Here is a 14353-nt window from a genome sequence, read left to right on the forward strand (position 1 = left end):
ATCCTTGATTAGTGTTTTCCCCATTGGGAGTCACCCTCCCCATAAGCTTGCTCACAGCCGGCAAGGAAGAAAAACAGGAAAAAAGAGGATGAGTCAAGGTATAGTCCTGAGAAAGTCACAAAAATTTGGGCAGTGGCACTCCATAGATGTTTGGAGATGGCAATAAGTATCAGGGGATGACCAAAGGAATGGAGTGGTAGGAACCATCCCTGTCTATCTCATGGCCCCTTCATGCACAAGTGTTTTTACCCAAACTTTAAGCTTTGGGGTAAATGATAGGAGCTGTAGAACTCTGAAGAGCTGTTTGACTGTGCAGTTACCTTTCAACTGAGGATCTTTCTTATTATTTTGTATGAAGGAGCACTTTGGGAGTTGGGGGCTAGTGGGCACTCACCAGCTAGGTAAACATTAGAGAGAATTATTGTTCTTTTTTTTGGCCACACCGTAGGATCTTAGTTCCCCAACCAGGCATCGAATCTGCGCCCCCTGCCTTGGAAGCACGAAGTCGTAACCACTGGACCGCCAGGGAAGTCTGAGAATTATTGTTCTTGATGAATTTTGTAAATAGCCACTGACCCACTGGTTTAAGGGAAACTGAAAATGAATGACTGGGGAGTTAAAAAGCATGCAAACACTGGGTTACACTACTGGCAAGTGGGTAGGAACTGGCCTAGTCTTAGTACCTCTTTTCAAGGCTCCCTTTCCTCCTCTTTCCCACCCTCTCCAATCTTCTGCTAAAGCTCAAGGTTTGAGGCAGTGGTCAAGCTCCATGGCATAAGAATTGGTGTTCCTTATGATGCTCTCCACCAACATGACAGGCTTGGGGTGTCTTCCAGCAAAGCAAGAGAGCCAGGTGCAGACCAACATAGCTGCAGCTGCTCCACCTCCAGCACAGTAATATGCCCAGCCAAGCCGACAGGTACCTGTGGAAACAGGGACAGAGACATGAGGGTTAGAGTGTCTTCTCATACATTCTCTTTGAGACGTTAGGGTTAAAGTGAGAGTAGGAAACAGTGAATGCGAGTGGGCTTACTCTTTCCTCCCTTGCTGATGGCTGGTATTAGCTTTAGCAAGAGGTTATAGGGCCTCCCTGGTGGCGCAGTGGTTGAGAGTCCGCCTGCCGATGCAGGGGACACGGGTTCGTGCCCTGGTCCGGGAGGATCCCACATGCCGCGGAGCGGCTGGGCCCGTGAGCCATGGCCACTGGGCCTGCGCGTCTGGAGCCTGTGCTCTGCGGTGGGAGAGGCCACAACAGTGAGAGGCCCGGGTACCGCAAAAAAAAAAAATAGAGGTTATAAAATTTTATTCTGTTACAGTAGGAACCTGGCGGTGGTGGTGGTGCTAATGACAGTGATGACGAGAACAACTTGATCAAGTGTCAAGTACTAGGCTAAGCTCTTCAGACAGATATTTCATTGATCATTATAGTAACTATATGAGTTAGCTACTCTTATTATTCCTGTTTTATACAAGATGAGGCAACCAAGGCACAGGTTAAATTAATTGTGAAAAATCACACAGAAAGTGGTAGGGTCGGGATATAAACCCTGGCTCATCTTGACTCTGAAGCTACACAGTTTTAACCACACTGATATATTACAGTTCATGGACTGTTTTCAAAGAACTATATCCTGTATCATCAGGAAATTTGCAGGCAAAATCAAATCTGTTGCTCCATACCATGTGTCTCTATCCTAACCTAATGTTTCAACATCCGCGGAGGAAATATGCATTGGGATCAAGGCCAAGCTTCTAAGGGGTAGTTTCAGTTTGAAGGATAATGGTAAAGGTCACCTGCTCAAAAATATCCACCGTACAACTTATCATTCATTCTACCAGAGGTAGATTCTTTCCTTTGAAGTGTTTGAGTTTTTTCAGAGATCGGTCAGAAAAGGTCAATGCCCAAAGAAAGAGAGCTATTATATTACAAGGGATCAGAGTAATAAATAACTGTTAAAATCAAGTGCTTAAGCAAATAGGACTCCAGAAATTGGAGTAGATGTCCAGTGATACAAAATTGCAGAGGAATTCTGAGAAAATATAAGGTGGGCAGTGACTTTCACCTACCTCACAGTCTTGCAGAAAGTGAGTCCTGACTATAATCAGTCAGGTGGGGATGTCAAGACTGATCTTCATGACAATTTACTTTTTTTAATTGAAGTATAGTGGATTTACAAGATTATATTAGTTTCAGGTGTACAGCGTAGTGACTCAGTATTTTTACAGATTATACTCCATTAAAAGTTATTATAAGATAATGGCTATAATCCCCTGTGCTATAGAATATATCCTTGTTGCTTCTCTATTTTATACACAGTAGCGTGTATCTCTTAATCCCATACCCCTGTCTTGTCTCTCCCCCCTTTCCTCTCCCCACTGGTAACGGAGTTGGTATTCCACATCTGTGAGTCTGTTTTGCATGTATATTCATTTGTATTATTTTTTTTAGATTCCACATATAAGTGATACCCATACAGTATTTGTCTTTCTCTGTCTGACAAACCACTAAGCATAATATTCTCTAGGTCCATCCATGTATCTGCAAATGGCAGAATTTCATTCTTTTTTATGATGGAGTAATATTCCACTGTATGTGTGTGTGTGTGTGCGTGTGTGTATATATATATATATATTATATATATATATATATTATATATATATATATATATATAATATATATATATATATATATATATACCACATCTTCTTTATCCATTTATCTGTCGATGGACATTTGGGTTTCTTCCATATGTTGTCTATTTTAAATAGTGCTGCTATGAACATTGGGGTGCACGTATCTTTTTGAACTAGTGTTTTTGTTTTTCCCTGATATATACCCAGGAGTGGAATTGCTGGGTCATATAGTAGTTTTTTGAGGACTCTCCAAACTGTTTTCCATAGTGTCTACAGCAATTTATATTCCCACCAACAGAGTACAAGTGTTCCTTTTCCTCTATATCCTCACAAACATTTGTTAATTGTAGACTTTTTGATGATAGCTATTCTGACAGGTGTGAGGTGATGTCTCATTGTTTGTTTGACTTTAATTTCTCTGATAATTAGCAATATTGAGTATCTTTTCATGTGCCTGTTGGCCATCTGTATGTCTTCTTTGGGAAAACGTCTATTCAGATCTTCTGTACAATTTTGACTGGGTTGTTTCTTTTTATGATATTATGTTATATGAGCTATTTGTATATCTTGGATATTAACCACATGTAGGCCATATCATTTACAAATATTTTCCTCCATTTCATAGGTTGTCTTTTTATTTTGTTGATAGTTTCCTTTGTTGGGCAAAAGCTTTTAAATTTAATTAGGTCCCATTTGCTTAATTTTGCTTTTATTTCTTTCGCCTTGGAAGACAGATACAAAAAAGACATCGCTACAATTTATGTCAAAGAGTGTTCTGCCTATGTTCTCTCCTATGAATTTTATGGTTTCAGGTCTTACATTTAGCTCTTTAACCCATTTTGAGTTTACTTTTGTATATGGTATGAGGAAATCTTATTGTTTTACATGTAGTGGTCCAGTTTTCCCAGCACCAGTTTTTTTTTTTAACAGTTTACATCTCTTTATTCTCAAAACAAGATCAGAAGACATTTGTTATAAGTTACTGAGTAGATTAGTTTTTTAAAACATCTTTATTGGAGTATAATTGCTTTACAATGGTGTGTTAGTTTCTGCTTTATAACAAAGTGAATCAGTTATACATATACATATATCCCCATATCTCTTCCCTCTTGCATCTCCCTCCCTCCCACCCTCCCTATCCCACCCTTCTAGGTGGTCACAAAGCACCGAGCTGATCTCCCTGTGCTATGTGGCTGCTTCCCACTAGCTATCTATTTTACATTTGGTAGTGTATATATGTCCATGCCACTCTCTCACTTTGTCCCAGCTTACCCTTCCCCCTCCCTGTATCCTCAAGTCCATTCTCTGGTAGGTCTGCGTCTTTATTCCCATCTTGCCCCTAGGTTCTTCATGACCCTTTTTTTCCCCTTAGATTCCATATATATGTGTTAGCATATGGTATTTGTTTTTCTCTTTCTGACTTACTTCACTCTGTATGACAGACTCTAGGTCCATCCACCTCACTACAAATGACTCAATTTCGTTTCTTTTTATGGCTGAGTAATATTCCATTGTATACATGTGCCACATCTTCTTTATCCACTCATCTGTTGATGGACACTTAGGTTGCTTCCATGTCCTGGCTATTGTAAATAGAGCCCAGCACCACTTATTAAAGAAACTGTTGTATATTCTTGCCTCCTTTGTCATGAATTAATTGACCATAAGTGTGTGGGTTTATTTCTGGGCACTCTATTCTCTTCCATTGATCTATGTGTCTGTTTTTGTGCCAGTACCATGCTGTTTTGATTATTGTAGCTTTATAGTATAGTCTGAAATCTGGGAGGGTTATACCTCCAGGTTTGTTCTTTTTTCTCAAGATTGCTTTGGCAATTTGGAGTCTTTTGTAGTTCCATATGAATTTTAGGATTATGTTTTCTAGCTCGGTGAAAAATATCATGGGTATTTTAATAGGGATTGCATTAAATCTGTAGATTTCTTTCTTTCTGTGGTATGGCCATTTTAGCAATATTAATTCTTCTAATTCAAGAGCATGAAATAGGTTTCCATTTCTTTGTTTCATCTTCAATTTCCTTCATCAATGTTTTATAGCTTTCAGAGTATAGGTCTTTAACCTCTTTGGTTAAGTCTATTCCTAAGTATTTTACTCTTTTTGATGCAATTTTAAAACTGATTTTCTTTACATTCTTTTTATGATAGTTCATTAACAATGTATAGAAAAGCAACATATTTCTGTATATTAATCTCATATCCTGCAACTTTATAGAATTCACTTATTAGTTCTAATCGTTTTCTGGTGGAGACTTTAGGGTTATCTCTACGTTGTATCATGTCATCTGTAAGTAGTGACAGTTTTACTTCTTCATTCCAATTTGGATGCTTTTAATTTCTTTTTCTTGTCTGATTGCTGTGGCTAGGACTTCCAATACTATGTTAAATAGAACTGACAAGAGTGGGCATCCTTGGCTTGTTCCTGAATTTAAAGGGAAGGATTTCAGCTTTTTACTGTTGAGTATGACGTTAATTGTGGGATTGCTATAAATGATCTTTATTATACTGAGATACGTTCACTCTATACCCACTTTGATGAGAATTTTTATCATGAATGGATATTGAATTTTGTCAAACGTTTTTTCTGCATCTTTTGAGAAGATCATGTGATATATCCTTTCTTTTATTAATTCATGTATCACATTGATTGATTTGTGAATATTGAAGCGTTCTTGCATCCCTAGAATAAATCCCACTTGATCATGGTGTATGATACTTTTTATATATTGTTGAATTTGGTTTGCTGATATTTTGTTGAGGATTTTTGCATCTATGTTCATAAAGATATTGGCCTGTAATTTTCTTTTTTTTTTAGTATCTTTGTTTGCTTTTGGTATCAGGGTAATGGTGGCCTCATAGAATGAATCAGGGAGTGTTCCCTCCTCTTCAATTTTTTGAATAGTTTGAGAAGGATAGGTATCATCTTTTCTTTATATGTTTGATACAATAGAGTTCCCATGTGAAGCCATCAAGTCCTGGACTTCTGTTTGCAGGGAGTTTTTAAATTACAAATTCAATTTGACTACTAGTGATCAGTCTGTTCAAATTATCTGTTTTTTCTTGATTCAATCTTGGCAGGTTGTATGTTTCTAGAAATTTTCTTTCTTCTAGGCTGTCTAATTTGTTGGCATATAACTATTCATAATATTCTCATTACTTTTTGTATCTCTGTGGTATCAGTTTTTATTTCTCCTCTTTCATTTCTTATTTTGTTTACCTGGGCCTTCTCTCTTTTATTCTTGGTAAACAAATTTTATCAGTTTTGTTTATCTTTTCAAAAAATAGATCTTGGTTTCATTGATCTTTTCTATTTTTTAATCTTTATTTAATTATTTCCTCTCTGATCTTTATTATTTCCTTCCTCTGCTGACTTTGGGCTTTGTTTGTTTGTTTGTTCTTTTTCTAATTCCTTTAGGTGGTAGGTTGGGTTGTTTAATTGAGATTTCTCTTTTTTCTTGAGGAAGGCCTTTGTTGCTATAAACTTCCCTCTTAGAACTGCTTTTGCTGCATCTCATAGATTTTGGAGTGTTGTGTTTCCATTTTCATTTGTCTCAAGGTATTTTCTGATTTACTCTTTGATTTCTTCGTTGACCTTTTTTTTTTTTTTTTTTTTTTTTTTTTTTTTTTTTGCTGAGCTGTGTGGCATGTGGGATCTTAGTTCCCTGACCATGGATCGAACCTGTGCCCCCTCCATTGGGAGTTCAGAGTCTTAACTACTGGACCACCAGGGAAGTCCCAACCCATTGTTTTTTAGTAGCATGTTGCTTCATCTCCATGTGTTTGGGCTGGAGATGGAGGGGCTAGAGCTGGAGCCAGTGTGAGGTGGGACTTCCCCTCTGCTCAGTGGCTGTCACCACCCTATCAAGGGTGAGATCTGATCCCATGTTGCTGGAGCAGAAGCCCTGAAGTTTGAGCCCAAGCTGGCTCTGTTGCCTTTATGTGTGTGTTTTCCCCTCTCCCCAAACTAGGACCCTCGCCCCAGAGATGGGGAGTGCTGAAGCAAAGGGGCCCTGTGCAGGCTCCCTGCTCAAGTCAGCCACAGACAGAGATCCAAGCTGTCTCCGATGTGCTGCCTGTACAGGCACCTGCAATTGTTTCCTCTCTCTCCTCAGACACAGCCTCAGGTGCAAGTCCCCTTTGTCTCTCATAGCTGCCACCCATACCCTGTTGTGGAGCCACACCACAAGACAGGCAGGGCCCATGTGAACTCTCAGCATATACTGGGGGGTGAGCTATAGTGGAATGGCCACCATCAGAGGTCTAGGCTGCTTCTGATGCACTGCTTGAGTAAGCGCCAATGGTAGCCACTTCTGTTCCAGCCACTGCTGTTCCACCGAGGTTCTGCCCTGAGACCTGATCACCTCTGTATCCCATGGTCAAGTCTTCTCCTCGGTTGTGGCTGCCCCAGATCCAGTGCTGCACTATGATGTGGAGTGGGTGGGGCTGGAGTGTTTGCTTAGCTTGGGCTGGGAAGCAGAGGGGCAGTTGTGGGAAACTCGGCAGCCACCAGAGCAGACCTCTCTCTGCCCTGCTTAGGGGGCAAGCAAGTGTGCATACACAAGCACATGCTCCTCAAAAGCAGAGTCCACGCTTCCCACTAGCCCTCCTGTTAGTCCCTTTGGTTTTCCAACCAGCCAAGGTGGCTTGTCTCCTATGCATAGGATCCTGGGACTGGGGCACACAATCTGTGGCTCTCACTGGTCAATCTTCAAGTTGGGTCTCCATCTTTGCATTCTCCCTTTTCCTCTGAGTCCCTTCCCAGGGATGTAGGTCCTGACCCGATCACTTTTCTTCCCTTCCTACCCAATTACATGTGTATCTTTCGTACAGACTTGGTTGTGCAGGAGTCCTTCTGCCAGTTTCCAGATGATTTTCAGTGAGAATTTTTCCACATATGGATGCATTTTTGATGTTTGTATGGGGGGAGGTGAGCCTCATGTCCTCTCACTCCACCATCTTGATTGATTTCCCCTCATGACAATTTACTTTTCAATAACCAATTATTTCTCTTCACAGGGTTCCCAGGGAACCTTAATTTTCCTTCTTTTAATTGTCTGGTTGCCATGTTATATAAAGAGTCTAAGATGCCCCCAAGTCAGGCTGCTTTGATTTTTCATTAGGGCCAGGCTAATTTATCCCAAATTTCCTACCTCAGAAATAATATTTCTACCACCAAGTCACCACTCATGCTGTCTCTCCTGCCATAAACAGCTTCTTTCCCCTTTTTCACCAATTCATATCTTCCTCAGAATACTCTTCAGGACTCAGCACCTCCAGGAAGTCTTCCCTGACTAACCCCAGTGGGCTCCAGTCACCTCAACCAAGTAGCCCTCCAGGAATTCATCTATATACCCCTTATGTAGGTGTACTTGTTAGGCAAAATGTTGGAAGGAAGATTTTTATATCATGTATTTTTCACCTACTCTTTACCCCCTTCCAGATTGTTGACTCAACAGAGTGAATGCATTTGTTTCTTTCTTGATAATGCTCCCATGCTCTGTCAACACTGGGTGCTCAGTATGATTTAGCCTAACAATACTTCAAAGATGGATACACTTGCATTTTTAACCCTTAGCACCCAAACTTATGACTTAAATTTTGAATTAAAATTACAAAATCAGCTATTCTATTTGTTTCTGGAATGTGCTATAAGGCCTATGCGCATTCTGTTCCCTTTGCCTAAAATGCTTAGTGCATGTACACATGTACACATACACTTCCCACCACTCTCTTTGCCTAGTGAAAGTTCAACCATTCTTCAGAGCTCAACTCAATCATTAATTCCTTAGTGAAGCCTTGCCTGACATCCCTAAGTCAAATTCCATCAAAAGTCTTCATTAGTACAGTGTACCTTTCCTTCTGTACCTGAATGAATTAATGAATTCCTTATACTCTCCCATGGCAAGTGTCAAATCTTAGTTCTTCAGAGGAGATGGTACTTTACCAATAGACTTAGGCAGTCATATGATTTCCTGAAGTCCCATAGCCCCACCCAAACTCATGGTGAAAGCAACAACAGTAGCTATTGAAACAATGCAATCTTCAGAGAGAGGGGGTAAATCTGAAAGAGAAGCCCTCTTAAAGAAAGGAATCCAACTATCTAAAAAGTAACCTCAACGTGAATAATAATATTGGAACTCTGGGAAGAGTGAACTGAAAAATAAGATGTTGAAGCAAGCAGCCAATAGATCTGGATCTCCCCCCCTCCAACCTTGTCATACCTCCTTTTAGACACTGACTCACTCACTCAGTAAAAGTAGGAGGTTTTATATAATGCTTTGTGTATCACAGAGTGAAAATTCTAGAGATGGGCAAACCTTCAACTTTTACCATCCTTGGAAGGAAGGCTACAGGCTGTATTGCACCCACTTCACAGACAAGAATGTGAGGCTCAGTCAAAAGCCCTAGGAACCCTCTCAGAAGCAGAGGTTAGAGGCAGGGATCCAGACCAAGTATCTTTGCTTTCAATCTGGTTCTCTGCCCTCTACTGTTTTCCTCATACTCCCAAAAGCCATTTTCCTCTTACAGGACACTTAACCTGTAAGCTCTAAAGAGGGAGCTCCTAAATCAATTTGCAATAGACTCACCTGAGCTTCTCTCCTAGCCTCCTCCAACAAAATTCTCCTGTGCTCACATAGCAGAGTAGACAGGAGCTAGCTCTTGGGGTGGGCCCACTGTTGGGAAGCTTCCTCCTCTCTGGCATGCTCCCAGTCTAGTCTAGAGAGGCATCAGTAGTCTCATTCTGTTTCCTCAGTTGCCTGTCAGTTCATCCCCCCACTGGAGTAGCAGGGTTTTTTCTATTAGGTACATGCACCCTGGGACCAGAGAAAGAGTTGTTTCTGTAAATGAAAGGAATAAATGCTTAGCATGCCATTGCTCCAAAGCCCTAAGCAGGAAGAAAGCTGACACAGTGGGCAGCTCCAGAGTGAAGAGCTAGCTAGAAAGGCCTTAATAAACCTTATTGAAGTCAAGTCAGAACCAGGTATCACTGGGCTAGGAACCAACACCAAAGTGCCCCCTTTGCCACCCCAAGTGCAGAGTTTCCTCTCACAGAGATGTCTATTAGGCCACTGAACAGCATCTAAGCCCAAGGCTGCTGCCAAACAGGAAACCAAAGAGAAACAGAGGAAATACATCTTCTATCCAGTCCTCTCCTTACAACCCTACCTGTTATCTGCTTGAGGGAACAGAGACGTTACATGACTAGCATTGCAAAAGGGAAAAAAAAAGCAAACCTTTTAAGAACTACATTTCCAAGTTGAGAGCTGCTGTCATTACTCACCTACTCCACAGAAAGCTTGGACACTGGTCTAATGGCCTACAGAGGAACTCAGGTTTTCTATGGAAGGATGCAAATGTAGGCAGTAGTGGCAATGAACTACCACACTTTACCTCCAATCACCTTTTAGTGAAGTCCCATGGACAATCACCAATCCCTAAATTCTATTCTTTGAAGTATAGTTGATCCTTCTATTCATCAGACAAATATGTATCAGGTACCTACTATGTGCCATACATTTTGAATACAACATCTCATTTGATTCTCACAACAGCCATGATTATTTCCATTCAGAGCTGAGGAAACCGAATCTCAGAAAGGTAAATTACTTTACCAACTTACAAATGTCAGAGTTGAGATTTGAATGCCAAGATTAAGTCCATGGTCATCCGTTTCAACCATGCCGGGAGAGTGGAGTCAAGGATACAAATTACTATGGTCCAAGTTTTATGAGACAGTATGATGCCTTCAACTAATCACTTCACCTTTCTTGGTCTCAATTTCCTTTTCTTAAAGTGAAGGGAATTTTACTGGAGAGATTTCTAAAAGCACCTTTTAATTCAAATTTTCCATTGTACTATGAATGTGATAAATGCTTTAAGAGACATATGAGTAAAATAGTCCAGTAACATCCAAGGAAAGAATTATTTGTAGCTGGGAGGATTCAGGCTCAGATAGGGCTTTATAGAGGAGACAGCATTTCAACCAGACTTTAATAGTGGGACGTGGGCATTCTGTGCAGGGGGAGAGGTTGGTGTGAGCAAAGTTATATAAGCAAGAAAGCAGATCACATGTTTCAGAAAAGAAGCTGTAGATGGCAAATAATAAGCTGAATCTAGACCAGGAAGGACCATGAAATCTGTTATCTTTCCCACAAGGAGTGGAGAACAATGGAAAGTTTCTGATCAGAGAATGATATGATACAGCAAGGCTTCTCAACCTTGGCACTATTGACATTTTAGGCCAAAAAAATCTTTGTTGTAATGGGGTGGTGTGGGGAGTGTTGTTTTGTGCATTGTAACACCCTGACCTCCACCTACTAGATGTCTGCAAATTACCCCTCCACCACTGAACTGTGGAAACCAAAAATATTGACAGACATTACCAAACAGATGTCCCTGGGGGTGGAGGTGCCGGGTCAGGGTAGGGGGTGGGTTGCTTTTCATTAAGAACCACTGAGTTGGAGGTACAGTTTGGGAAGATTAACCTAAAAGCTCTGTGTAAAAGGGATTGGAGGTAGTTTTATGCTACAGGCAGGGACCAGTTAACCAGAGGCCAGGGATGCTGTTGACACATCCAACAATATACAAAGCAGCCTCCCACAACAAAAAATGATCTGGCCAAAAATGTTAATATTTTCAAGGTTTATCAACCATCATTTAGGCAAACACCACATGTTTATACTTTGAATTACCTCCAAAACGAATCTTAGTGACTGAAAGATTACCAGAGCAGAATGGATCTTTCTCCCTTAAGAACAGCTGTGCATGTTTCCTTACTGACCTGGGAAGCTGGCTGAAAGTGGGGCCTGGTCAGCCTTGAGCATTCTAGTGTTCTAGCCCAGGGAAGCTGGAGAAGGTCAAGGAGAGAGATCTCATAAGATATTGAGAAGGAACTACAAATTCCCTGGGAGTCAAGAGATATATGACATTTCTTTCTTTGAAGAGATCTCTTAACCCTACTGGATCTCAGCTCTCTTGCCCTTAAAATGAGAGAAAATAATTAAGTACCTGTGTAAAGATAGAGCAATAGGACCAGATGAGGTTTTGATATCCTCTTCAGAAATAGCCAGGCTCACTGCTGCCTTGCCTTTTAGATAGAATGCACTGAATGTAATCCCATGCTAGAATTGTTCAAGAACCTGTGTCCCCAGAAAATACTTCAGTGAGCTGACATCACACCTGGGGATTGTGTCTACATACATGCATAGGTATCTGTGAAGAGAAAGATTGGGTGGCGGGATAGGGAGAGAGTAAAGGTCCTAACTGCAGATTAGCTTTACGCAAAGCTTTTGGATAAGCACTGAAATAAGTCTGTTCCTTTTTGTGCTCTTCTGTATCATTTCTAACACCCTATCTGTGAGTCATTCTATTCCAGTGTTGAATTTGCTGTGACAAGATCCCTCATAAAAGTTATTAAATCATCACTCAGCAGTGGGCCTGACATTTAAATCAAGACACGTTGCTTTTATTCCAAGTTGCAAATCAAATTGGCTTGGAGTTTGACTCTATTTCCTTTGCTTTAGCATTAAGTTATGTTATTATAGCTCTGCTGTTTAGAGAACAAATTATCACTGTCTGCTACTTAAACTGACCCTCCCCCTAGAGCCCCAGTCCTATGCTCTTCAGGGACTTGGTGTCTGGCCAACTGTCAATGGTTCATTAGTGTGAAGGGTTAGCCACTAGCCAATGCTTTTTGTGGGGTCCAACATTGGTGTGGGTGTCAGAGTTGGGAATTAGAGTAAGAATGAGTCCAACAGAGAATATTTCTCTGCAGGAGGCATGGTCATAGTTCTAGCTCAGAAGCCATATATGCCAGAGAAGTAATCCAAAGAAAAGAGTCCTCCTTGGAGGAAGAGGGGAAAGGCATAAAAAGAGAGTGCGCCCATTTTGGAAGACAGTTTGACTGTCTCTTACAAAACTAAACATATTCATACCATATGATCCAGCAATCATGCTACTTGGTATTTACCCAAATGAGTTGAAAACTTATGCCCACACAAAAACCTGCACACAGATGTTTACAGCAACTTTATCCATCATTGCCAAGACTTGGAAGCAACCAAGATGTCCTTCATTAGGTAAATGGATACATAAACAGTGGTACATCCAGACAATGGAATATTATTCAGTGCTGAAATGAGCTCTCAAGCCATGAAAAGACATGGGGGAACCTTAAATGCATATTACTAAGGGAAAGAAGCCATTCCCAAAAGACTACATACTGTACAACTCCAACTATATGACATTCTGGAAAAGGAAAAACTATGTAGAGAGTGAAAAGATCAGTGGTTGGAGGTATGTAGGGAGGAATGAATAGGCAGAGCACAGAGGATTGCTAGAGCACTGAAAATACTCTGTATGATAAATACTGTAATGATGGATGCATGTCATTGTACATTTTCCCAAACCTATAGAATGTACAACACCAAGAATGAGCCATAATGTAGACTATCGACTTTGAGTGACTATTATGTGTCAGTGTAGCTTCATCAGTTGTACCATTCTGGTGGGGGATGTCAGTAATGCGGGAGATTGTACATATGTGGGAGCAGGGGGCATATGGGAAATCTCTGTACTTTCCCCTCAATTTTGCTGTGAACCTTAAACTGTTTTATTAAAGTCTTAATTAAAAACAAGAATGAGGTAAGTCTGTCTTTGGGGTTTCTCAAGTCTTCCATTTTAGAGAATCATCTGATGGAATTCTAGGCTCCTGAAAGGTTGGAGGAGGAGACAGAGAAGCAGGGATATAGAAAGAATAATAACCACTAACACCTTGAAAACTGACTATGGCTAGATGAAATGTAATGGAATTTTCAGATACATGAAGTTTTGATTTGATGCAAGAGTTGCCAAAAGTCAAGTTCTGAGAGCTAATACTCCAGAAAAAGGCTTATTTGTGACTTTCAATCAGTGGTAAAAGCCACAGATATTAGTGTGGTAGGGGAGAGGCTGATAGAGGCAAGCCTTAGGGTAGGTCAAGAAGGAATAAAGCTGTTTTAAGGAGTGTAGAGAGAAGACTGAATTCCTATATAAAGATGAGATACAAATTCTAGGAACTCATGGAGTCAGGATGTTGGGAGGTGGTTGAAGTAGAATGCAGAGAGTACCATATTAACATCTGTTTTTTTCATCTAAGATACTCCAATAATCAGGGAATTTGAGAGACACTACTGTAGCCTTAGAGGCAAGATAAGGGAAGGAGTGACTACATGAACAGAGGAGGACTTGCAGTGGGAACCAGCATATTGCCCTCAACCTCAGCACCCAGAGCAGAGGGACAGGATAGATACGAGATATGCCGGATGTCTGTCTGGGAGCCACCTGGGGGGCCTTCACGGCCTTCATCATATCAAATCAGGCTGCCCACACTGGCCCTGAGGGCAAGATACTCAGCTACAGAAAGACACGCAAGGTTCCTCTGGAATTCTACAGAGTAGATCAAGAGGGGAAGGACTAGAGAGAGATCAAAGGAGAGAAAGAGACTAAAGGAGGGTCAATGCAGTAGGTGGAAGAGGATGAGAATAAAGGCAGGGGGAGCTTGTGGAGATAATATTAGAAGATTAGAACACTCGAGAACACTGAGGAGTGAAGAGATTGAAGAGACTGAGATCTTCAACAGACCTCTTCCTAATGAGAGTCCTATTTTTTCCAAAGCAGACCCAGCTCAGAAAAACCAGGTGCTGCTCCCATTACTGTGGCACCATCT

The 14353-nt window shown here is 40.9% G+C and overlaps 1 protein-coding gene across 2 annotated transcripts in view; it reads right to left on the bottom strand.

The window, feature by feature from the left end:
• Positions 1-741: 741 nt before the first annotated feature.
• LHFPL1 (LHFPL tetraspan subfamily member 1) overlaps positions 742-14353 on the bottom strand; it is a gene marked incomplete at its 3' end in the record, with an annotated part of 51796 nt that continues 38184 nt past the window's right edge. For both annotated transcript variants that reach the window (XM_082610400.1, XM_082610399.1), the window contains one exon: positions 742-923. In XM_082610400.1, coding sequence (XP_082466526.1) covers positions 742-923 — 182 coding nt within the window. The remainder of the gene's footprint in view (positions 924-14353) is intronic.

This window comes from Mesoplodon mirus (genome assembly GCF_964341445.2).
Source record: "Mesoplodon mirus genome assembly, chromosome: X".
In the NCBI taxonomy this organism is placed as follows: domain Eukaryota; kingdom Metazoa; phylum Chordata; class Mammalia; order Artiodactyla; family Ziphiidae; genus Mesoplodon; species Mesoplodon mirus.